Raw genomic sequence first — 24,799 nt, forward strand, 5'->3', positions numbered from 1 at the left:
TAAACAGTCATTCACTCAGTGATTAAGGACACTGGACTGAGATTACCTTAGGTCAGATGCATATAGGCCCTACGTGCTTTCTGTCTGCTGTGACCCTGATGTGGTTCAGTTATTAACAGGGACACCGGCAATAACAATGCACCGTATCTCTGTTTCACTGATGAAGTGAGCCAAACCCCACCACCACCCCGAGACTCTGAGATGTGTTATAAGGATACAGGACACCGCCGTCAGATGGTGATAACCCGCCTTCAGCCAACAAAGCCAAAAGAGGACTTGGACACTGGACCTACACAGGATAAGATTGCATGGTTGGTATCAAGTAATTGTGTGGTTCACCCTAGATGACATTGAGAAAGGTGTCACTTTAAGGGCTCAGTTGCATGCTCATGCATATTCATCAGCGCAGCTTAAATATTCATCCAAAACAAATAATAACATTCTTGTGTTGCAATGCAGATATAGTAAAAGTCCATTGTTTACAGCAGAGGCTCATCTTTTGGAAGTTACAACTGTAATTGATATTTAATTCAAACCAAACATTATTCTCTTATATCGGAGCTTATAGCAGTTTATCAAAAACACAGCCATGGCATGGTTATCTAGTATGCAGATATGGTAAAAGTTAATTGTTTACAGCAGAGGCTCATCTTTTGGAAGTTACAACTGCAATTGATGTCTAATTCAAACCAAACATTATTCTCTTATATTGGAGCTTATAGCAGTTTATCAAAAACACAGCCATGGCATTGGTTATCCGGCATGTTATGCCAGTTGCAGAGTGTCCTTGTGTTTGAAGGGCAACACCCAACAGAGAATTTAGGTTAGTATAGTGGACTCAAGTGGCAACTCGTAACTGTGCACGGTTGGTGACACGGCTACTGGCAAAGTGGCGATGCTGGAAGAACTACAGTACATCTCCTCAACCCCTCTCACCCTGTACTGAATCATGTAATTAAGGCCAGGTCCCTCAACAGAATGGCCAGGTTGGTGTCACTGTGAGTATCATGCATGTCACATTGACTTCCTGAGCTCTTCACCTTGCATCTGAGTTGTTAGGATCTGAATAGGATACAGCCATTACAGACAAGTGGTAAGGACACAATTACCCATAGTCTGATGAGGATATTTAATTTAATATCCCATCATTTTGATCTGAACATTGGTATATTCAAAGTATCCCAGCTCATAGCTCTTAAACACTATCTTAAATGGGTAGAATGTGGACAAATTTACCCAATGTATGTATATATGTAAGTTATAATTTCAGGTTTTGTTATATATTTTCTCTAAGAAAATATATTCTTTCTTGTTGTGGACAGTGATACCTCACAAAAGGGGGATGACACATGCAAGACTGACTGGAGCACCTGAATAATTGAAAACCTTGTTTCATCGGATAGCAGCAACTTTAGACTTTGACGTATGGCTTACAGGCCGGCTGTATGTGTAATTGATGAGACAATGAGTTGTACTTCAGCATTCAATACAAGTTGTATTGAATAGAAGTTGCTAAAGCATGCCTCAGCTCAGTAAATTAACTTCAATCAGTGCTTTAACCCTGGACCTTTTATCAGTCTGTGGGAGAAAACTGTGTAGCATATAACATATCTTTGTGGTTTAAGTTTTACGACAAAAGCAAATAAATGTATGTGCCGTCTGATTAACATCACTTGTGTCTTACATACACCGAAAAACTTTGAAAATAGCGGGCATCGTAAACGTGGTTTGATGCCATTTGGTAATACAGGACAGTGTGTCTGCATCAAGGCCCAATTTGGAGCAATAGATTATTAATGATTGAAAAGGAGCTGGACTGACAGTTTGTTTACTGGCATGAAATTCTATCACATGTGACATGGCACTTTATTGATATGTTTTTCTCATGCATATAAAGCTTTCAACTTTCCGGATTGGAATTCTTTTTATAGGACTGTATGCTGTGGTAATCCTTTTTTGAATGCAATAAGGATTTTAGTTTGTGTCTTTCTTTGCCTCTTGTCTGTGAGTTACATGTATGTCTCTGAAATGTGTGGAAATGCAGTGTCTAATGCAATGCAACGTCTTCTGCCTGTAGGACTGTAAATTTATTGATTGAGTCAGGATGAGTGTATTTTAACTCCATGATGTGGCCAATTCACACGATTTCTGGTAAACTCTTGCAGAAATTTAAGAATTGGATTCAATCAGTCTGAGGACTTGAATGTGAAAGTTGCTCTTTGGCCTTTTTAGTGACCTATTCTTAAAAAAATCGCTAAGGTAGGATTTGAGTGACATATTTTCAGTTTATCTCATCTATTCACAGCCTTTGTGGATTGGCAGACTCTGCTCACAGTGACGTCTCTCAGCAGTGCCTAGTTATAGTTACCAGTCTCGGGTTCAACACTCATACACTATTCATTGACGTATCACATCACTCCTGCCCAACTTCAGACTTGGACGAACCAAATACTTTTCTGAACAACTTTACTTTGTGGCCCTATTCTTACAGCTGTGTAAGCATCTAAAATGGTTATGTAGTGTTGCATTCTGTTTTAGCAGCAAAAGAAAAACATTCAGGGTCTATTTCCCTTGCAAGGAACCTGTTGGAGTGAGTCAGTGGAAGGACGCATTTTCTTGTATGGTATGTATATGATGCTGTTAATTCACTTGCAGCAGCACTTTAAGAAATGATGTTGAATTATATGATGAGCATGGCTTTGGCATCTAGACATGCACATGGACGTCTTGGTTTTGCAGCACGCTTGCAAAATCAGATTTTGTGAACAGATACTTTCTAATAGTAAATATTTGATGTTAAATTATAAGATGTTTTTGCAAGGCTATAGAAAAAGTAAACAGAAAGTGTGTTGCATTTGCTATCACCTTGCTCATGCATGCATTTTTGTTGTTGTGGAATTCATGGCTACAGAAAAACTGTTGATCCAGAAATCCAGTTCATGTTTACTGTTTCATCATTTTATGTTGCAGCTTAGCTTTGATTAAGATTCAGGACGATGTAGTTTCTTCATTATGTGCTGTAAAGATATGGTATTATACTGTTGTGTGATGTTTTGGGTATTACTGTATATACTGCACAACCCTGAGAATGAAAAGAAAATTTTACATACATGCCAAAAACTTACCAACTTACCAAAAATTTTGCATACTTACCAAACTTACCAAAAAAACAAAATAAGCGAAAAATGCTACAGCTGAAAATATCTGCATTTTACATGCATTTAATATAATTGTATATAAAATATTAACTATATATTAAACTGGCATCCTTGGAAATAAAGATTTTTTTTTCACATCTGAGCATTTGAACCCACATGGAAAATACTCTATGCAGACTAATTATTGTAAGTGTATTATTTTGCACAATGCATGTGAAATGTATCCTCTTTAACTGATGTATTAAGGTCAGCTGATCTGAATAATTAAAAGCTCCTATTGGGGGCTAAATAAGGGTGTGGCAGCGCACTGACACACCTCTAAAAATGCTGGCATGAATACAGTGCTTTAATTTAGTCTGTAATATGACATGATACTTTATATTGTAATAGGCATTCTGGGTTTGAGTAATGATGTAGTAAACATTGGAAATTCTCTGGATAATTTTAAGAATTTGCCACTTGCTCTCTTGACTTCCTTGAGAGCAGTTAGCAATATTGCATAGAAAATGAATGAGTAAAATTAATTTAGTTTTCAATTAAATCAGACGTAGAGATGAAAATCTTTTATTGTTATAATTGTTGAACATACATAATATAAAAGAATAAAGGTTTCCTCATAAAAGGGCAAACCTCGTTATCAAATGCTGAATAATCACAGTCAACTTCCTTTCCAGAGCAAGAAAACGACTGTTTTGAACCATGAAGCGCAGTAAGCACCGTGGACACAAGGAGGACAAGAGCGGAGGTATCAGTACCAAACATGTGTGACGTTAGATGTGACCAAAGCAGCAAGGAAATGCTGGCTGAAATTACAAGCTCGTTCGCCTGTGTTTCTGTCAAGGTTCCATTTGGCAATGCCAATCTTCTGAGCCCTCGCCCAGTTCAGCCCACTGGAGCGCAGTTTGTCAAACTGGGGCACTTAAATTGTCCCCACGAATTCTCAAATTTCACTCTGGTTGTGCAAGATACAGTGCAGTTCTCATTTGACCCTCTAATTTTTAGTGGATTAATTTGTTTTTGAATTGTTTGATTTATGAACAGCAATTTTTTTTTTTTTTTAAATCATGCTTTCTCAACCAAATGCAGGTTAGTTATTGTTTCCAAGCATTGCATCTCAGTGCAGGCTGGCCTTATTGTGTGTGTTTCTTGTAACCTCCAGATGAGCCTGCTATTCTGGAGACAGAGGACCTGGATCGCCAGGGCATGTTCATGGGAGGAGGCAAAGACCCCGACACAATCTCAGTAGCCTCAGTCACAGCCGTGACTACCAATGTCTCTAATAAGAGGTGTTCATACTTATTTTTTGCATTTGAATACCTTTTAATCCTACTGGACTTATGGCACTTTTGCCCAGATCCTGCATACAAAAGGCTCTGCTTATGTCTGTTAAGTTAAGTTAAGTTAAGTTAAGTTAAGTTAAGTTAAGTTAAGTTATTTATCAATCAGTCCCTGTAGGAAAATTTTTTCTCTGCATTTGACCCATCCTAATTATTAGAAGCCGTAGGCAGCCAATATGCAGCGCCTGGGGACCAACTCCAGTTCTTAGCCAGTGCCTTGCTCAAGGGCACTGACAGGAGAGTGTTTTTTACTTGAATTCTAGTCATTGGCCTAAACATAATGTATGTACACTTTTGTACAGATCAAAACCAGACATAAAGATGGAACCCAGCTCCGGGAGGCCTGTGGACTACCAAGTAAGAGAAGCTTAAGGATAATGTCATTGTCCCAGTTCCTTAATTAACACTGTTGGAATCTATAGTGAGAAATCATTGTTTTGTTAATTTATGGTGATCTTAATATACTTGCACAAGCATGTTTGATCAATCAACAAGTCAAACAACTAATTTCCAGGTCAGCGTGACAGTAGTTGAGGCCAGGCAGCTGGTGGGGCTGAACATGGATCCCGTGGTCTGTGTGGAGATTGGAGAGGATAAAAAATACACGTCAATGAAGGAATCAACCAACTGCCCATACTACAATGAGGTGACTGCAACGATGAATACTTGGGCCAGTCGCATTAGCCAAAACAGTTCAACATGTAAAGTATCATCACAAACATTAATCTTTACTTTTCTAACTTATTTTTGTTTATTTTTCCAGTATTTTGTGTTTGACTTCCACGTCCCTCCAGATGTTATGTTTGACAAAATCTTGAGGTTGTCTGTAAGTAACACCACAGTTTAACTGATTCAAATCATTCATCAGTTTGTTGCAAGGCATGATTTTTCTTGTGTCACATCCATCTTTACATATTCCACCAATCCTTAGGTAATCCACTCCAAAAATCTTCTGCGAAGTGGAACCATGGTTGGGACTTTTAAGATGGATGTCGGTACAGTTTACGCCCAGCCAGGTAAAACATTAATAAAAATTAAGTCATGTCAGTGTACTTACATGATGACAATACTCATACTTCAATCTATGCTGATTGTTGAATTTTCCTTTCTGTCATGTTTTACAGAACATCAGTTTTACCACAAATGGGCTGTGTTGTCCGACCCCGACGACATCACAGCAGGCTGCAAGGGCTACGTTAAATGTGACATTGCAGTTGTGGCCAAAGGAGACAATATAAAAACTCCACACAAGGCCAATGAGTCTGATGAAGATGACATAGAGGGGTAAATGAAATGTTACCAATTATTAATGTTTGTTTTGCAAAGATGCATGACCCCAGGAAGACTAGCGATGCCTGAGGTGTCAGTTAATGGTGGTCCTACTAAAGAGTTGAAAAATAAACTTTCAAACAAATAGGCGTTGTTAGGAGGCTGAATTTATTCACTTAAAATTCAAAATACTACTTTATGCATATTTTGGCATCTAATTTAACATTTTTCATTGATGTAGAAAGAAAAATATGGTTTTCTTGGCTCCACAAATGATCTTTGCATGTGTAAGCCATTTGTTATTTAACTCATTTCACATTTTTTAAATCCCTGTTTCAGGAATCTCCTGCTACCAGAGGGGGTACCTGCAGAGCGACAGTGGGCTCGTTACTATCTGAAGATCTACAGAGCAGAGGGACTTCCCAGAATGAACACCAGCATCATGGCCAATGTCAAAAAAGCCTTTATAGGAGAGAATAAGGACCTGGTTGATCCTTATGTCCAAGTACAGTTTGCTGGACAAAAGGTAAGTGATGCCAAAGTTCAAAATTCCAAATATGCAGTTAATTTACTGAAGATAGACTATTTATTGTCCGTAATTTCTCTAAAATCTTTTCAGTTAATTGATTTTCAGACAGCCAACTTCTTCAATTGATTCAGTGGAAAGTAAATGTGGCCTGTCATTCTTTTTCTTTTCTTTTTTTTTTTTAACATGTTAACATATTACTGTCATGTTTAATTACAGGGGAAAACATCAGTTCAGAAGAGCTGCTATGAGCCCATTTGGAACGAGCAGATTGTTTTCACGGAGATGTTCCCACCACTGTGCAAACGCATAAAGCTCCAGCTCCGCGACTCCGACAAAGTGAACGACGTGGCCATAGGAACACACTTCCTTGACCTGCGGAAGATTTCCAATGACGGGGACAAAGGTGACTCCATGACTTGGTGTTCATCAAATTTTTTTGGACCTCTGAAATGTCAAAAACTTTAATGACATAGCATTAGTGATGGACAAATAAAATATTCCAAGAAGAAAACTGAATCACTGAAACATAGTTTGAAGAAAGACATTGAGCTTGTATTACATAATTTCTTTTTGTCCCACACATTTTCAATACAAGGAAGCATCCGCCAGGTTCACTCTTATTTCTTATTTTTGTTTTTTGGATTTGAGTAAGTTCTAAGCATTTATAAATTAATGACTCATTTTGGTTCTTTGTAGAAATGTATGTAGTCTCTTAAGTTCCTTATCAGCTTTCAGTTACACCTTTTTCAGACTTTAATTTATTCCATAACTCTTAGGCTTTCTTCCAACACTGGGACCTGCCTGGGTTAACATGTATGGCTCCACGCGTAACTACACCCTGATGGATGAGTACCAGGAACTGAACGATGGGCTGGGTGAGGGGGTGTCCTTCAGGGCCCGGCTGCTCATCAGCCTGGGCATGGAGATCCTGGACACTTCATCACCTGATATTACCAGCTCCACAGAGGTGCAGGTGGAGGGAGTGCCCAACATTTCGGAGGTGGGTCCCCTCCCTTCCTGGATGGGCAGCCAAGCAGAGGAAGCCTATTGTTGCTTCTGGTGACAGGTCGTTGTGGCGCAGTTATTGTGAATTATTGATTATCTTTAGCCCACCTGGTGCATTATTAACATGCTATTTGCGTTAATGTGGCCTCTTGTTTTGTTTGTGGACAATGTAAGTCACACAGCAGATTCAATTGAGCGCAGTGGGACCTATAACCCCCTAAAGCTCTGTGGGAGTCCCTCAGGATTCAGTTCTCGCTAAGCCACCTATATCAGATAGCTCCTGTTAAAGATTCTCACTGCGCACTGTGTTACATAATATACTGCAATTGTTCAGCGACTTACTGTTAAACTTTGGTGAATGCAGGCGACTTGTATCTTTTGTATCCGTCTTGTATCTTGTATCTTTTCCAGCTGTTATTTAGCACATTGCTATTACAGGCTTACTGAAGGTGTGTTTGCAGTAATGGGTGTTAACACACATTCAGATGCTGACTCCTGCCCATGTTTGTGTTCACAGAGTTCCACCGGGAAGATTGAGGAGTTTTTTCTCTTTGGGTCATTCCTTGAGGCCACAATGATTGATAGAAAGATTGGTGATAAGCCCATCAACTTTGAAGTTACCATAGGTGATTTGCACGACTTACTCATTATTATACTGTCCTGCTATCTGATACTCTCATCATCAGGTCCAAACAGAAGCTGTGGTCATTGTAAAATTCACAATCAGTAGTATTTTTCAGCAAATTTGTGGAAAATCTGCAAATTCTCGATAGAACATGTTTAGTGTTAAAGCTACATTATGGAAGAGATTTTAGATGTAAAAATACACCTGACTTATCCAGAATACGAATCAGAATCAGAAATACTTTATTTATCCCCAAGGGGAAAATTGGTCAGTTGCAGTTGCTCAAATTTTTGAGAGAAAATATATATATAAGCATAAGTGAAACTGTAAGGAATAGAAAAGGAAAGTAAGAAATGTAAAACTATGTAAAGTTGTAATAAATATGTGCATTATGTAAAAATAAGTGCATCCAAATCACAGTGATGTAAATGAGGCTACAATAGAAAAGATTTTGCCGCTGATCTAATTGAGCCTCATAAATTTGCCCTATTCGTCCACAAGAAATTTTGCGTATTTGTATGATCCCCAGCAGAAATTCTTCTTTGTCCATAGGAGGTGATGAATCAAAAACAAAGAGCAAAATACAAAACTTGTTTCTAAACAATAGCAAGTGAGAAAAGCTCAACTCACCAGCATTAGATCTTTTGCCTAAGTTGTCCCTTTTAATGTCTTTTATCACATCACAGACCAATTAGCATGAATATGTTGAGTATAGCTCACTGACATTATGTTTAGTGGTGTCAAATTATCGCGTTAATTGAGATTAATTAATTACAGTCATATTTAGCGCGTTATGTTTTTTAATCGAGTTAATCTAATTATTAATCTCTAACTTTACTTTTTATAAAAATCGGTTTGTAGGCGTTGGGCTTCCTGTGCTGGGGGTGGAAAACAATGGTCAGTCACACCCTGAAGTGGACATTGGTTGGCTGTCATTGTGTTTGGGCTTGTTTAGCATAAGCTGATAGGCTCCTATTGTCAGGCCCGGACTGTACATCGGGAGAACCGGGAGATTTCCCGAAGCGCCGGCCTGTCACTGGCCCGGTGGCCTGCCCGTCTTTTTTTTTTTTTTTTTTTTTTTTAAACAGGTCGCCGGCCAGGCCAATCAGCTGTCGGTCCGGACCGGCTGGCCTCACCAGTCTGATTTTTTTTTTTTTTTTTAAGTCAGAGAGACAGGCCAGGCCAATCAGAGGCCAGCAACCTGTGACGAGGTCAAGACATGATTGGTTTGTTTTGATTAACACCCGCCCCAACAGTCCGAGTCCATTGTAAACAGGCAGCGCATGTTGAGGAGGGGGTGTCGCGACTTGTGTGTGTGTCCGACTGTGGAGGAGAGGAGAGGAGAGGAGAGGAGAGGAGAGGAGGTGGAAGAAAAGGTTGCGTGATCGAAGTTAATACATTACCGTATTCATCCGAATATAAGACGATATTTTTTCCATTGAAAATGCCCTGAAAAAATGCCCTCGTCTAATACTGGGGGTCTAAGCAAATACACATGTATTGTGCATATGTAAACCAGTAGGTAGGCTCGCCTGATGCCGCGATTACCGGCGAATGGCCGCATTGCGCAGTCATTGCAGCCGCGTATGAACAAAAATTGATATGGCAGTAGGCTATGTGTGCGCCGCTCACCTGTCAGATCCGGCAGACCAGACCCGGTGCCGCGGCCGGCCCGCCTGATGCCGGCCGTTGGCTTTTTTATTCAAACAAGATTTTGTCCATATAATTTTTTTTTTTTTTTTTTTTTTCCAAAAAAGGGTCTTGAAAAAGAGGGGTCGTCCCCCCGACCCGCATCGGACTGATCTGCTACAATAATGTAATGAATTTAAAGGGAAATAGCTACCTCAAGTTGAGGGCTTTTCTCAGCAATTTTAGGTGAGATTAAAAAATAGATTAATTAGATCAATTAATTACAGATCATAATTAATTAATCTCTCAATTTTTTTAATCTCTTGACACCACTAATTATGTTACATGATTTATGGATGTTGAGCCTCTCAAAATTCAATCAGTTCCCTCTTGCCACCATTTGGGGGCACCACTGTGTGAAAGCAGTCATCCTCATAAGCACAGCACATTTTTTGTGTAACTGTTAACATTCTTGATGGCCAGGTTACTATGGCAATGAAAATGATATTGTCATCAAGCCGAAAACAAAAGGGAAGAAGGGGGGAGGCGATGACGAAGAGGAAACTGAACTGATCCACAACTCCAGTGAGGAGGAGATGGAGGATGATGGCGATCTCACATCAGTGGCCACCACACCTCCCATGAAACCTGTCATCACTGACCGGTGAGAGCAAATAATATCATACTCATACAGCAGAAGTGCACAGAAGAAAGAAAGAAAAGAGACAGAACAGAGAACGAGTTTCCTTTCAAAATGAATATTTAATATTTGATGGAAATCTGATGCCTGACACAGCCCCCTCTAAATAATGTTTGCTGGCATAAGGCATTGATGATTATTAAAAATTGAAGTTACAAGACTCAGTAGTAATATTTTTACAGATAGAATCCATTGTTTCTTTTGTCTTATGAATTTCTTGTAACATTTTTATTTAATGCATAACTTTTTGGAGTAAATACCTTCACATTGAGACCCTTTGTTTAATATACAGAAAAAAATATAGGTCAACCTCTCTGTATATCTAATACTTTTATCCAGTTAGGTGATTAGTATTTATTGATTTTTTTTTCTATTTTGACTGAACTTACTCCTATCGTGTCGTGTGGTTTGTGTCCAAAGGAACTACTTCCACCTGCCATATTTTGAGAGGAAGCCGTGCATCTACATAAAGAGCTGGTGGCAGGACCAGAGACGGAGGCTGTACAATGCCAACATTATAGACAACGTGGCAGATAAACTGGCAAGTCATGCGGTTTACCAATACATGGGATAAAGCACTTGGTTATCTATGTATCTATTTATTTATTCATTTATTTATTAGAGTTTTTGACTTGTGCTGAGTGAGCCTTTAATAAGCAAATGCCATTGAGCCAGTGATGTCTGTTCTGTTTATCGTTTCTTTTTGTTTGTTAGTATGTTTTTTTTCAGGTCTAATTTGTTAAGAAATGAACAATACTGTTGTTATTACTGTTAATATACAAACATTTTCCTCTGTCTCTACAGGAGGACGGTCTTAATGATGTACAAGAGATCATCAAGACAGAAAAGGCTTATCCTGAGCGGAGACTCAGGGGCGTCTTGGAGGAACTCAGCCATGGATGCAAGTGTGTAGTCACAAACTTACCTTTCAGATTCTACCAACTAGCTGTTGTGTCATGTAACCGATCATAACAGGCTTTCAAACTGTCTGAACTCCCATTTTTTTCAGTCAGTTTATATCGCTGGCAAACAAGGACCAGAATCAGTCTGGGAAGACCAAACTTGACAGGGAGAGGCTGAAGTTGTGTATGTCAGAAATGGTATGTCAAGCATTAAGGAGCCATGTTTGCCTTCTTGTTCGTTTTAGTATTTATCCTCATGCTGAATGTCGGACTGTTTCTCCTTGTAGGAGACCATAGGCCAGCAAGCTAAGGCCATGAGGTCACAGGTGAAGAAAAGCACAGTGAGGGATAAAATCAAGCTGGCCCAGAATTTCCTCCATAAGCTGCGCTTCATGGCTGATGAAGTAAGATATGCAGCTTTATATTTGTCCGCCTTATGGAAATGGTTTTGAGCGCTGCATTTGCATGGTTTGAAGTGGATATTTGATTGATGGGATGAGGTGAAATATTTATTTTGTGTATACATTTTTAATTTGAACAATCTGTTTTTTCTCCAGCCCCAACACAGTGTTCCTGACATCTTCATCTGGATGATAAGCAATGGCAAACGTATTGCTTACGCCCGTGTCCCTTCCAAAGACATACTTTATTCTAATGTGGAGGACGAGACTGGGAAGGACTGTAACAAAGTCAAAACAATCTTTCTCAGGGTATGTGTGTACTCGCTATTCCAAAATAACTATCCAAAAGGCACTCAGTCTCCTAAGCATTGAGTGCTGAGTCATATTCTCTGTTATTATTTGCAATGATGATTTTTTTTTTGAACCTATGAAATTGTTTTTTTCTTCATATATTAAAGATCCCTGGAAAGAAAGGCTTCGGGCCTGCTGGCTGGACGGTGCAGGCCAAAATAGAGATTTACCTGTGGCTGGGTCTGACTAAACAGCGCAAAGACTACCTGTGTGGCCTGCCCAATGGCTTTGAGGAGAACAAGCTGTCATTGGGACCATCAGCCCCTCCCATCAGCCTCACATACATGAGTAAATCCATATTTCCACTTGGACATTTACAAAAATGAACTTTTAAATGAATGATTTATTCACTTATGTATCTCCTCACAGTGAAACAGATCTTCCAGCTGAGGGTCCATATGTACCAGGCCCGCAGTCTGTTTGCTGCTGACAGCACAGGGCTGTCAGATCCTTTTGCCAGGGTTTTCTTCTCCACACAAAGCCAGGTTACTGAGGTGAGCGTGCTTGAAAATATGTCATGATACAAGGTCAAACCAAATTCAGCAGGGCCCTCAATTTGGTTCATGGCCAACCCTACATTTTAATGAAGTATTTTTATTATCAAAGTTGTTTTTATAGATGATTAATGATGAAATATCATGACCTGCAATGTAAAATGGTGCCTTTTGTTTCTGATGCTACAAACTAAAAAACAGTCAAATAAGGCTGTTTCAAATGAGGATTTTTGTCTTGCATTTGTTTCCTAGGTGCTGGCTGAGACTCTCTGCCCAACATGGGACCAGCTGCTGGTTTTTGAGAATGTAGAGTTGTTCGGAGAGGCCACCGAGCTGCGCGATGACCCTCCTATTATTGTCATTGAACTGTATGATCAGGACACAGTGGTAAGGAAGGTTTTGAATAGAGGTGCCTCTCTCTTTCCATCCGAACTAATGACAGTAAACAGTCTAACTTCACAGAGCTTGAATTTCCAGATAGCAACAGTCTTACCTTGCTCTTCAGGTCACCTTAATAATGTAAGAGTCTGTCTGTCTTTCAATTAAAATGTAAGGCTAGACATGTCATTGAAATACTAATGTTCCGCATTTGAATAATGTAATAATGTTATTTCATAAATAACACTATTGGAAGTTGAATCAATGCGTAAGTTATGACACACAATATCTAAGTTATTGCTGCAAATTTACTTTTTGATTTTTGCTGTTTGTTTCTTTGTAGTTGTGATGCACCACTTTTGTTATCATTAGCAGCCTGATAGGAATTTTATTTGAAAGAATCCGTTTTCTGACTGACAATTTTATATTTGCTCCTGTCGATAACACCATTGTTTTGGATGACCCTTTGGATAAGTAGAGTGTGGATTCTGATGGTTTGACGTATTGTAGAGGCACTGTACTGTGTGCAGAGAAGATTGCACTGTATAGCTAAAGGCATGCAAGAGGAATAAGATGTGCCTCAGTGGACTTTGTTGCAATTCACAACAGTTCACAAGGACGGACGGTGTCCCCTCGGTCAACTTATGCCTGTTGCATTCCTTAGAAATGAAATTTGTGCTTTTTGAATGTTGGCAGCAGAAGTTTTGGAGTCTCTATAACCACTAACTGCAAGAGAGATATAACAGCACTTGACAGAAAAATCATTTGCCATGAAATACCCTGTTTTGCAGTTCACTGGTTATCCCAGGTGTCTTGCTTTTGTTTTGGATTTTTATTTGTACATTTTTTTTTTTTTTTGCGCTTTTGTCTTCATTGCTCCTTTGTCTTTCCTCTGCCAAGAAACATGTGCATATAAAGCCGTGTTTCATCTCATAGGTGGGGTATGTCAAATGATCAATGAAGTACTATCAGCAATATAAGTGACCATATTGAAGTGTTTTTTTTTTTTTTTTAATGACATTAACACTGATTGCTTACCTTGGATTGGACGTAGTAGAGGAAAAGACCATTCTTTCAAAGATTCAAACCAAAATTTATGTTTGTGGTCTGGACCTTTGCTCAAGATTTTTGCACCTGACTTAGAAGAGGACCATTATCATTCCAGGGCAAAGCTGACTTTATGGGACGGACCTTTGCCAAGCCTGTGGTTAAGATGGCGGATGAACACTACGGACCCCCACGCTTCCCCCCACAGCTGGAGTACTATCAGATCTACCGTGGGAACTGCACCGCTGGAGAAATGCTGGCAGCCTTTGAACTGCTGCAGGTCAGTGTGTCAAATACAGGGAGGCACCATCTAGTTGTGAAGCTGATCATCGTGTTCACTCTCATGGGAAGACCGTATTGAAAGGGGGTGATCCATAATGCTTCCTTGTGTGATCTGTCAGATTGGTCCCAACGGGAGAGCCGACCTGCCTCCCATCGATGGTCCCACAGACATGGATCGTGGCCCGATACTCCCTGTACCACTGGGTATCAGACCGGTCCTCAGCAAGTACAGGATTGAGGTGAAGACTTCCTTTTAGTTTCCACATGCTTAGAAGAAATGTATTGGAATGAGAGAGAGCTTGGTAACTATCTTTTGATTTCAAATCTAAAACAAGTTACTGTTTTCAGATAAACTTTGTCAGTACTTGTATATCTATCCTACTTATGTCTATCCTTGTAGGCATTTTTTAAAAAAGAGTAACAAAGTGCCAGACCTCAATCTCTGTAAATCCTGACCTCTTATGGTGAGCAGTATGGTGCCTGGTTTTGTCCATCCCTAGAGGCCAGAAGGTGGTCACATCACCTGCCAACAAGTTCGCATCCTACTTTTCACCACTGGAGGTCAGGCTTCACACAGATTCTCACACAGGCTCTTTAGCTGACCCAGGTGTATTTTTGACATAGTACAGGCTTTCAACATGCAATTAGTACAATAGTATGAGAATGACTTGGTGAACATCCCGATTCTTCAGGTGTTGTTCTGGGGCTTGAGGGACCTGAAGAGGGTCAATCTGGCCCAGGTGGACCGACCCCGCGTGGACATTGAGTGTGCTGGCAAAGGAGTGCAGTCTGCCCTCATCCCCAACTACAGGAAAAACCCCAATTTCAGCACGCTTGTCAAGTGGTTTGAAGTGGTACGTTATCATTTGAATCATTCCAATAACATTCACTCACTTGCTATTATATTTTAAACAGACTGATATTTATATTCCTCACACATTATAAGGCACTCAAAGCTCCTGATGTTAATGTTGAGTCAGCAGTTGTTTAATGAATGAATGTAGAGTGATGTAATGTATACTCTACTATTCTGTAGTAGTTTTTGCACTCCTTTGCAGTGTACATTACATAATGTTGTTACTATCGTATTTGCAAAGTGTATTAGTGTGCAGTGTGACACTTAAAGTCAAACAAATTCCTATTCATTTATTATACTTGTCAGTTAATTAATTATCATTTTACATATCTATATATATAATATATATATTTTTCTTTCTTTTTTCTTTCTCAGGACTTGCCTGAGAATGAGTTGCTTCACCCACCACTGAATATCCGCGTGGTGGACTGCAGGGCTTTTGGCCGCTACACACTGGTTGGCTCCCACGCCGTCACCAGCCTGCGGAAGTTCATCCACCGGCCGTCAGACAAGCAGGCCAACAACTGGTCTGCCACAGGTATCCTGAGCCTTTACAAACTAGAATGTGGTGTCATATTACACAGTGAAAGAAGCTGTAAGTAAACCTACATTGACAGCATTTTATTGATTAACTCCATTTCATTGAAAGCTTAAATAATTGTCTATTCTGTGCTAGTATCATGAAATTATTCCCATGGATGAAATGAATGCGGCTCACCACAAAAAAAAAAAAAAAAAAAAGTGTAATTTAGCAAATTCATACAACAGGTTAACTAGTTAAATCTGTGTCAGTAATATAAATCTCTGAAATAGTGAAAACGTGATTAACACCGGCTTATATATAGTATTCAGATATTAATGACATTCATGGCTGCTGTGTGTAGAAAAATGATGACATGTCATTCCTTGTCTATGTGTCATCTTTCAGAGGAAATTGTTGTTGTCAGCATGGATCAGGAGCCTGGCTTTAAGAAAATGGACACTGTGGTCAAGTTAGACTCTGTAAGTATATACAGTATTTTTTTTTTTTTTATCATGTCTAACTTCTTTTTTAAATCCACCTGGTCCCACTGAAATAAAAAAAAGCAGAGATCAAGCCCAGAAAAAAACTCTTGATATACAAAATTTGATCACTAACAATATAAGAGTACGTAAATGAGCAAAACAGCCAAATAGATACATGATTTATATGATTTAATCTGGTTTTCTACCTAGTGCTCGGATGCTGTGGTCAAGGTTGAGGTAAGCATAACATGAGTGTGCCTTGGTTACTTTTCATTATATATATATATATATATATATAAATAAAAAGAATAGATTCATTTCATTTCAAGAAATCAGAAAATGTTGCACACTCTTTGTTTGAAAGGATGATGAGAAGGATGGAAAAGGGAAAAAGAAGAAGAGGAAGAAGGGTGATGATATTGAAGAGGAAGAACTTGATGAGAGCATGCTGGACTGGTGGTCCAAATATTTTGCCTCAATTGAAACTTTGACAGAGGTGAGAAATGAAAACAGCCCATTTATTATAACTAAGCACTGACTTTTACTTTTTAGCCACTGTAACAGTTGGATAAAGTTCAGATTTTTAAAAGAAATGTCAGTCATAAAAACCCAAGAAACTTAGCCCAGAACAAATTGTGTTATCTTGCACATTAGTTATTCAGAAATTGCTGCTGAAATTTCTTTCAGTCCAGTTCAGTTCTACTTGGGAAAACTGAGGTTATAGCTTATGTTCCCCTCGAGATAACTACAGTTTAAAAATAACATCCTACTCCTGTAGGCTCTCAAGGCTCAGGAGGCAGCTCTCTCTGATTCAGAGGAAAAGGATGACATGGACCTTGCGGATGGAGGTAAAACCAGACGAGACAGCAGAGTAGAGTCTTTGATGTCACGTTTAAATGATCCATTTTAATCTTTCATGTGCCTCTGTGACAATCCTGGGCCAAAAAGTAGCTGCAAATAACTCTTAGAGTTTGTTTTAACATGCTGAAGCACCACAGTGATGAGGTTTACTGCATGAGGGCAAATCAAATCAACGTAAAATTGACTTTTAGAAACTTCTTGGCACTCTTAATCCTGTATTATTAGTCCCAGCTGCCCTGCTCATCTGGCCGCAAGTAGATTAAAACAAACCAAATAGAACAATTTGCAAATACTTCCTTGACCCAGATGTTAGTTTACCTTTCAGATCCAATTCATGCATGTTCATCTTTAATCATCTTTAATCAACTCACTAACTCAGATTGTGTTTTTTGGCTGCAGTACAAAGTGAGCCCATGCAAGTCTCATAGCCCAGGAATGCCTCCACGTAGACGCTGACATGAATCCAAATTTCTACCAGTGGGACCCTCCGCTTCTCCCTGTTACATGCATATCAGCCATATGCTTGCCATGAAAGTTGTCAAATAGCAATTATGATAAAATGCTGTAAGAGCACTGAACACAGATGAATACATTCCAATTTGATATGTTTCAGAAAAGTGATATAACATTTATTTGAAACACACATAAGTTATCAAAGAATCATGTTTTTATGAGACCGCTGAGTCTCCGGTCATGCTGTGCCAACCAGGCTGCACAGCATCACCCATTTATAATCATGAAAGTGTGTTTTGCGTGCTAATGTAGTATGCATTGTAAGAACTGTATAGTGCATGCAGCATAAACAATGTACTCTACGGTGTAATTCAGATGTTTATGTGAGCACTAACAGAAGGGGATGATTCACTGTGAATGATGACGGGTACCTGCCGAGCTGTGAGCTGGACGCCTGTCCAGCTGTTGTCAGCCTAAAGGAGCCTGTCAACCTGCCAAGTATCCCTACTGAACTGTATACTTTATACAGTATACAATTCAATAGTATGCTTGCCATATGCATTAGCAGTCGGTTTGCCAACTTTCATGTGGAATTCATGTCTCGAGTGCTCTGCCTCCCCACTCCCCTCGCTCCCCCGTTCTGCCCTCACCGCTAACCTGTACTCAGATATCAAACCTGATGACTCTCCTGTGAAAGGCACCAAGAAAGGCAAAGGAAAGAAGGACAAGAAGAAGTCTTCGGATGCACCAGAGAGGAGAAAGCCAAAGCTGGATGAGCTGAAGGTACCGAAATGTGTTCTGCACAAACTGCACCGCTCAAAGAGCTCTCTCACTTAATGTAGGTGTTCAAACCCACATGAGAAAATACTGACTTTGTGTTTTTATTCCTTATGCATTTCCAAGGTGTATCCTAAGGAGCTGGAGAATGACTATGAATATTTCGAAGACTGGCTTCACACTTTCAACCTGTTCAGGGGAAAGGGAGGCGATGACGATGACCAAAATGTGGTGGATGAGGACAGGCTTATCGGAAAATTCAAAGTAAGAATGGACCTTTTAGGGTGGCATTCAATCTAGCACACTGAATGAATTAGTTTGATTTAAGTTGTGTTGCTTGTCTATGTCTAAATTTGAAGTACATTGATGTTTAATCTCATTATGGATTGTTATTGTGTTTAAGGATAATTATTATGTTTAATGAATAAGAAACCCTTTAGATAAAACAATGAATCCTGAGCAATGACAGTTTTTTTTCCAGAAATTTATACAGTATGTTAGTATATTGGACATTAATCCTTCATTTGTTACCTTCTGTGTGTGTGTATGTGTGTTAGGGCTCAATGTGTGTGTACAAAGTGCCACCATTAGATGATTTTTCGAGAGATATGTCCATGGACTCCAGCATGGGAATGTTTCAGAACATCCCCCATAATGATCCAGTTAATGTCCTTGTCCGCATCTATGTCATCAGGGTAGGTTGTGCACTTTACTCTCTACTGCTTTTCAAAGTGAATACAGTTGTAAATATTCTGTGCTACTTTATATCATGAAGGGAATCTCAGAAAATCTCTGGTCAGAACGGTGAAGAGGAAGGATTAATATGACTACATATGAACATGAATTTCAAAATGTCGTTTTACAGGCAACCGATCTGCATCCAGCAGACATAAATGGAAAAGCAGACCCCTACATTGCAATCAAACTGGGAAAGAATGAGATCAAAGACAAAGAGAACTACATCTCAAAACAACTGAACCCTTTGTTTGGCAAGTAAGTGTAAAGGCTTCTAATAATGATCAGTTATATTCCTTGCAAATTAATATTGTTCATACTTTAGAAAGTTGTTGAAATTATCCATATCTCAAACATCACATTATTATCCCAAATATCATTATTCCTTCAATATGTAATAAATGATGTATTTCCTCCTCTATCAGATCCTTTGACGTGGAAGCCACCTTCCCAATGGATTCAACACTAACAGTGTCGATTTACGACTGGGACCTGGTGGGAACCGATGATCTGATTGGAGAAACCAAAATTGACCTTGAGAACCGCTACTACAGCAAGCACAGAGCCACATGTGGCATTGCATCCAACTATGCCATGTAAGAATCAAAGAGTGACCTTCCCGCAGACGTTGACACATTGTACTTGAGTCACATTTGTTTTATTCTGCTTTCTGAGTTTCCCGCACCATATTATTTCAGATAACACATGGTATTTGGTTCATTCATGGTGTAAACCTTTCCTGTAAAGGCTATTGCATCAGATCATTTTGGTTTTAAAGCATTTTTTTTCCAGGCGACTTTAATTGCGTTTGCTCTCTCTGCAGCCATGGCTACAACGTATGGCGAGACCCAATGAAACCCACACAGATCCTGGCTAAGATGTGCAAGGATGGCAAGCTGGATGGGCCTCACTACGGCCCGGGAGGAAGGGTGAAGGTGGAGAACCGTGTCTTCATGGGGCCAACTGAGATAGAAGATGAAAATGGTATGAGTTTCTTTCATGTGGTGGTATGGATTGTTTTTTTTTTTTTTTTTCTCCTATTGAATTGAGTTAAACTAAATGACTACCAAGAGATGTCTAAAATGTCTGCATGGGAGGTGATACAGGACTTTGTTGTAATTTTACGGCTGTGCTTACTCTAAATTGCTTGGGATTAGTGAACCTGCTAAATGGCTAAAATGTAAAAATGCATAGGTGTGATTTAAAAGGTATTAAATATCATCATATGAGCATCATACATAGACAGATAGTATCAAAACTTCCTATTGTTCCACAAGTTTAGTTATTTTATTTGCACCTATAAAGATGAGGAAGCACAGAAAAGGGAGAATAAAAAATGCAATTTGTGCAGCTGAGGTGAAAAAAACATCTTAGAATCACATAAAAACAAAGCATCTCACTTCAAAAGAAACACAGAAAGAGTATTTGGTTGTATACTTTGATTTATTTGATGTATGGCAGGTTTGAAGAGGAAGACGGATGAGCACTTGGCCCTGTCAGTGTTGAAGCATTGGGAGGAAATCCCCCGAGTGGGCTGCAAACTCGTCCCAGAGCATGTGGAGACCAGACCACTCCACCACCCTGATAAGCCAGGAATTGAACAAGTATGTAATGCTGGCTACGCTCCAGCCAGCTTTACCTTTCATCTATTGTTTATGGCCACAAATGACTAAAAAGCTTGCTTTGGATGCTCACAGGTTTTGTTTCCTTGTGTTCACTTGCTTTTAGGGGAGAATTGAGATGTGGGTGGATATGTTCCCTAAGGATATGACTGCCCCTGGACCTGCCCTTGACATTTCACCAAGGAAGCCAAAGAAGTATGCTCTCTATTAGCCCCTGGGGCCGATAGGATTTATGAATACATTTTTATGTAGTGGCTTAAGCCAGGCTATTTTCCAGATGGGAAAAAAAGGTTCCAGAAAACCTCCAACGAAAGGAAACATACCTGGTCCTAGAAATAGGTTTAAAAAAAAAAAAAGCTATGAATTTTCGAAGTGCAGTGGTATCCTTTTGAATATCAGTTCTTAACCAATAAGCAGTAATAAAATGTAACAGAGAAACATTAGTTTTTATAAATTATTTTTTATGGCATTTCTGCTTTACTGGACAGTACAGTTAACAGAGAAACAAGAAGTGGGAAAGAGACAGGGGAATGACATGCGACAGTGTCATTTGGTCTATGCTTCAGACCGCTGAGCCACCAGGACACCTCAGAGAAGCATGTTTCTAGCATTTATTTATGAAAAAGTTACACAATTTGGATCTTTGTCTACCTCAGTTAATGAGTAAAGTAGTGGAGATTGATGACAAGCTTGTGGCATAACTCCACCAAGGACATTTTACACTAGATCTCTTAATCTCCTTTTAGTTATAGTGATCTGTAAGTGACAAAAAACAGTAAAGACGCATTTTCACAATAATCTAGCCAAATTAGGCATCAAGAGAAACACAATGCAAACATCACAATGCAAAATACAGTAACAACACTGCTTGTCGTTGGCTTTTTTCCTTTTTTCTGTGGGTTGCACTTTGTTGAGCACTTCATAATGTGGGTAGGTTGCAAAAAGAGATTGGGAGTGATATGAAGAGCAATGGGTGGAGTGTGTTTTTTTTTTCCATAGCAGATGCTGCATTTTGCAAGATCGAAATCCTGGTACCTCACAAAGGAACTGCTTAGTCATTGGTATTGATCAACAATCCAGCCAACCCCTTGCAGATATATTATGGCCGTTTTGTGCTTTGGGGTAGTAAAAATTTTACTTATTGCCCCTTTAAGAGTGTTTTGCCAATAGCACTTGAGCCAAGACAGCTTTTCACTTGTGTCTTTATAGCTCAATTTCCTGGCACTGATCAGAACATTAACCCCAAGTGTCATTATACTGTGTATCTTGTCAGCAGGTTTTTCTTTTTGCTTGTTTCCAGGTTTGAACTGAGGGTGATCATTTGGAACACAGATGAGGTCGTTCTAGAGGATGATGACATCTTTACTGGCGAGAAGTCAAGTGATATATTTGTGCGAGGGTAATTACAGGCTACATATGTGTTTAATGTGTCCTCTGGTGTGTATTTTTCCTCTTTAAATTTAATTTTGATTTGGATGCGAGGAAAAAATCCTCCCCAATGTTGCCAAAGATTATAAACCTATCTGTCATCCCTCTTTCTGTAACAGCTGGCTGAAAGGGCAGCAGGAGGACAAGCAGGACACCGACGTCCACTACCACTCCATCACAGGGGAAGGAAACTTCAACTGGCGCTTCGTCTTCCCGTTTGACTACCTCATGGCCGAGGAGAAGATTGTCATCTCAAAGAAGGACTCCATGTTCGCCTGGGATGAGACTGAGTACAAGATCCCGGCTCGCCTCAGTATTCAAGTGTGGGATGCTGACCATTTCTCTGCAGATGACTTCTTAGGTGCAGCAGTCTTTCAGTTACAGTACCTGTTGCCTGACTAAATCATTGCTGATAGCAGAGTTAAAACATGTTTTGGTGCTTTTTAAAAGAAAAGAAAGTATGTCATGTAAATAACACCCTCACAAACTGGGCTCTCAATATGATAGGAATATCGAATGATAAATGCCAAGTCATGGTTTCTTTTGCAAATTGGATATGCTGTGTTTTGGAATAGGACTGTTTAGGTGTTTTCTGTTAAAGAACCGAGTCAGTGGTTTGATAAAGCTTAATGTCATTGCCCTTCATGCCAGTTAACTTTTTGTGCATTTTTAAACAAAACTTCATAGGTGCGATCGAGCTGGACCTGAACCGTTTCCCACGTGGTGCTAAGACTGCCAAGCAGTGCACCATGGAAATGGCGACAGATGAAGCAGATATGCCCATGGTCTCCATCTTCAAACAGAAGAGGATCAAAGGCTGGTGGCCATTTGTGGCCAGAGATGAAAATGATGAGTTAGAACTCACGGTAGGTAATAGGCGGTCATGACTGAAAAAAAATGGAAAAATGTAACGGTCTGCAAATAAGTTGAACATGGAATTGAATTGTCGTGGTACATTTATAAAGTAAATGTATCCTGAGTGCTTCCCTGTTTTACATGTTTAGATTCAGTCTTTGCTGTTGGGCAAGGAAATGAACATTAAAGTATATGCAATTTAGCTCCAACAAAGTTCAAATGAAACAAAACAGCCCTATCAAATAATTCTATCTCAGTGATCCAAAATTAAACAACAAAGTGAAAAGCAAAAAGTGCTTAAAAACTATTTCTCCAGGATCTAAATGCATCCAGGAGGTGACAAAGTGCCCATGCGATCTCCTGTTACATCCAGTCGGTGTTTGTGTGGCCACCAGGAGCTGCTGTTACTTAGACTACCGGCATATCATTTACAAAGACAAACGGCTCCAACATGAGTTGAATGATAAATTGTATGTTTTAATAATACACAAGAATCCTACACTTTGTCCGGTTTAAGAGTGTGTATTTGTGTATTCAATCTGTTCTGCATCATTGCTGTTGCTATAACTGTATCTTTGGTACCATGACCTGGATTTCACCTGAGGATGTGTTTGTGATTTAATGTGTGTGCATTAAACTCACTCTTCTGATTGAGATACTTGAATGAAGTATAGATAGATAGATAGATAGATAGAAAGATAGATAGATAGATAGATAGATAGATAGATAGATAGATAGATAGATAGATAGATAGATGTACTTTATTGATCCCAAATTCTCTTATTGTTACAGCAGCAGATTGTCCAGACATTGCACAGGAAAAAAATTGCATACCCTATAAGCGTAATAAAACAATACCGTGTAATAAAATAAATCGATAGAGGATCTGTCTGTCATGGTGACGCTGGGAAGGGGACTTACCTTGAGAGATCTCTATAGTCCTTTATTAATATGAATGACATGAGTGTGCATTTGTGTTTTCAGGGAAAAGTGGAAGCAGAGCTGCACCTCTTGACGGGAGAAGAAGCCGAGAAAAGCCCAGCCGGCGAAGGACGCAATGAACCAGACCCACTAGAGAAACCCAAGTATGGAGGATGTTCCCCTACTGTCCCATTCTCAGCATCTTCATCTTTCACACTGCTGACCATTCATTTGAAATGTTGTTGTTTTTTTCTCTCAAATGTCATCATTTACTATCATTTATTCTTTGGTTATTCATTCTTTGGTAATAACACAGACACAAACATGCAGTGTGTGCAAAGTGCGTATGGGGCACATGTACACACACACATGCACGCTCACACACACCTTTAATTCCACCTTCAAAATACATTGTACAAAAAAAAAAAAAAAATGAAACTTCAAGATTCAATAAAACAACATAAATACATTTAATAACATTATAAATCAAGAATTAATATAAAAAGACCCTACAAGACCCTAAAAAATAATAATAAAAAAACATAAATCAGACTTAAAACATAAAATAAATTGACGATCACTTTTACGAAATGAGGAAAGACATCTTTACGAATTTACTACAACCAGCTTCTGGATTTTATACGTAGGATCTTCTTGCTTGGTAAGTTGCTGTTTCTCTGTATCTCTTGTATATTCCTACCTAGTTTGAATCCTCAAAGTAAATAGTTTTTCTTTCTTACCTTTTGCTTTGCTTCAGTAATTTCAACTATATTTGCATGTAGACTAACTTACAGAAGACAGCAGCAGCAGAATGGTCTGTGTGGCTTGAAGTCAGTCAGAGTTACTAGAGTCTGTGTTTTGTGTCCCTCCAGCCGTCCAGACACCAGCCTTCTGTGGTTCCTCACTCCCTTCAAAGCCATAAAGCACTTGGTCTGCAACCAGTACAAGTGGCTGGTGATCAAGATTGTCGCGGCACTTCTGCTGCTGATTATCGTGGCTCTGTTCCTCTACAGCATGCCTGGTTACATGGTGAAGAAAATGCTGGGTGCCTGAGGTGTTCGCTCAGACACCACCGTGCAAAGTCTCAGCGGTCTCACTCGTTCTGTGGCTTCTATCTACGTCCCATCATCTACAGTCCCCCCTCAGTCATCTCATAAAAAAAGCAACACAATCAAGTGG

The 24,799-nt window shown here is 39.4% G+C and overlaps 1 protein-coding gene across 1 annotated transcript in view; it reads left to right on the forward strand.

Moving 5' to 3' along the window:
* Positions 1-24,799, forward strand: part of LOC115354689 (otoferlin-like) — a 33,032-nt gene that overhangs the window by 885 nt on the left and 7,348 nt on the right. Inside the window, exons 2-42 of the mRNA XM_030045156.1 lie at positions 167-311; positions 3,833-3,903; positions 4,318-4,444; positions 4,798-4,852; positions 5,010-5,141; positions 5,259-5,321; positions 5,427-5,511; positions 5,620-5,779; positions 6,104-6,290; positions 6,510-6,696; positions 7,070-7,293; positions 7,816-7,924; positions 10,036-10,216; positions 10,673-10,793; positions 11,057-11,157; positions 11,262-11,352; positions 11,442-11,558; positions 11,712-11,864; positions 12,014-12,194; positions 12,276-12,400; positions 12,653-12,787; positions 13,944-14,105; positions 14,227-14,346; positions 14,800-14,961; positions 15,339-15,501; positions 15,892-15,965; positions 16,179-16,205; positions 16,333-16,464; positions 16,747-16,816; positions 17,980-18,065; positions 18,186-18,323; positions 18,617-18,754; positions 18,925-19,052; positions 19,220-19,390; positions 19,618-19,778; positions 20,256-20,398; positions 20,523-20,611; positions 21,717-21,815; positions 21,964-22,205; positions 22,532-22,710; positions 23,684-23,784. Of these exons, the coding sequence (XP_029901016.1) occupies positions 3,858-3,903; positions 4,318-4,444; positions 4,798-4,852; positions 5,010-5,141; positions 5,259-5,321; positions 5,427-5,511; positions 5,620-5,779; positions 6,104-6,290; positions 6,510-6,696; positions 7,070-7,293; positions 7,816-7,924; positions 10,036-10,216; positions 10,673-10,793; positions 11,057-11,157; positions 11,262-11,352; positions 11,442-11,558; positions 11,712-11,864; positions 12,014-12,194; positions 12,276-12,400; positions 12,653-12,787; positions 13,944-14,105; positions 14,227-14,346; positions 14,800-14,961; positions 15,339-15,501; positions 15,892-15,965; positions 16,179-16,205; positions 16,333-16,464; positions 16,747-16,816; positions 17,980-18,065; positions 18,186-18,323; positions 18,617-18,754; positions 18,925-19,052; positions 19,220-19,390; positions 19,618-19,778; positions 20,256-20,398; positions 20,523-20,611; positions 21,717-21,815; positions 21,964-22,205; positions 22,532-22,710; positions 23,684-23,784 (5,165 nt within the window). The 5' untranslated portion in view covers positions 167-311; positions 3,833-3,857. The remainder of the gene's footprint in view (positions 1-166; positions 312-3,832; positions 3,904-4,317; positions 4,445-4,797; positions 4,853-5,009; positions 5,142-5,258; positions 5,322-5,426; positions 5,512-5,619; positions 5,780-6,103; positions 6,291-6,509; positions 6,697-7,069; positions 7,294-7,815; positions 7,925-10,035; positions 10,217-10,672; positions 10,794-11,056; positions 11,158-11,261; positions 11,353-11,441; positions 11,559-11,711; positions 11,865-12,013; positions 12,195-12,275; positions 12,401-12,652; positions 12,788-13,943; positions 14,106-14,226; positions 14,347-14,799; positions 14,962-15,338; positions 15,502-15,891; positions 15,966-16,178; positions 16,206-16,332; positions 16,465-16,746; positions 16,817-17,979; positions 18,066-18,185; positions 18,324-18,616; positions 18,755-18,924; positions 19,053-19,219; positions 19,391-19,617; positions 19,779-20,255; positions 20,399-20,522; positions 20,612-21,716; positions 21,816-21,963; positions 22,206-22,531; positions 22,711-23,683; positions 23,785-24,799) is intronic.

The sequence above is a fragment of the Myripristis murdjan genome, chromosome 22 (genome assembly GCF_902150065.1).
Source record: "Myripristis murdjan chromosome 22, fMyrMur1.1, whole genome shotgun sequence".
NCBI lineage: Eukaryota > Metazoa > Chordata > Actinopteri > Holocentriformes > Holocentridae > Myripristis > Myripristis murdjan.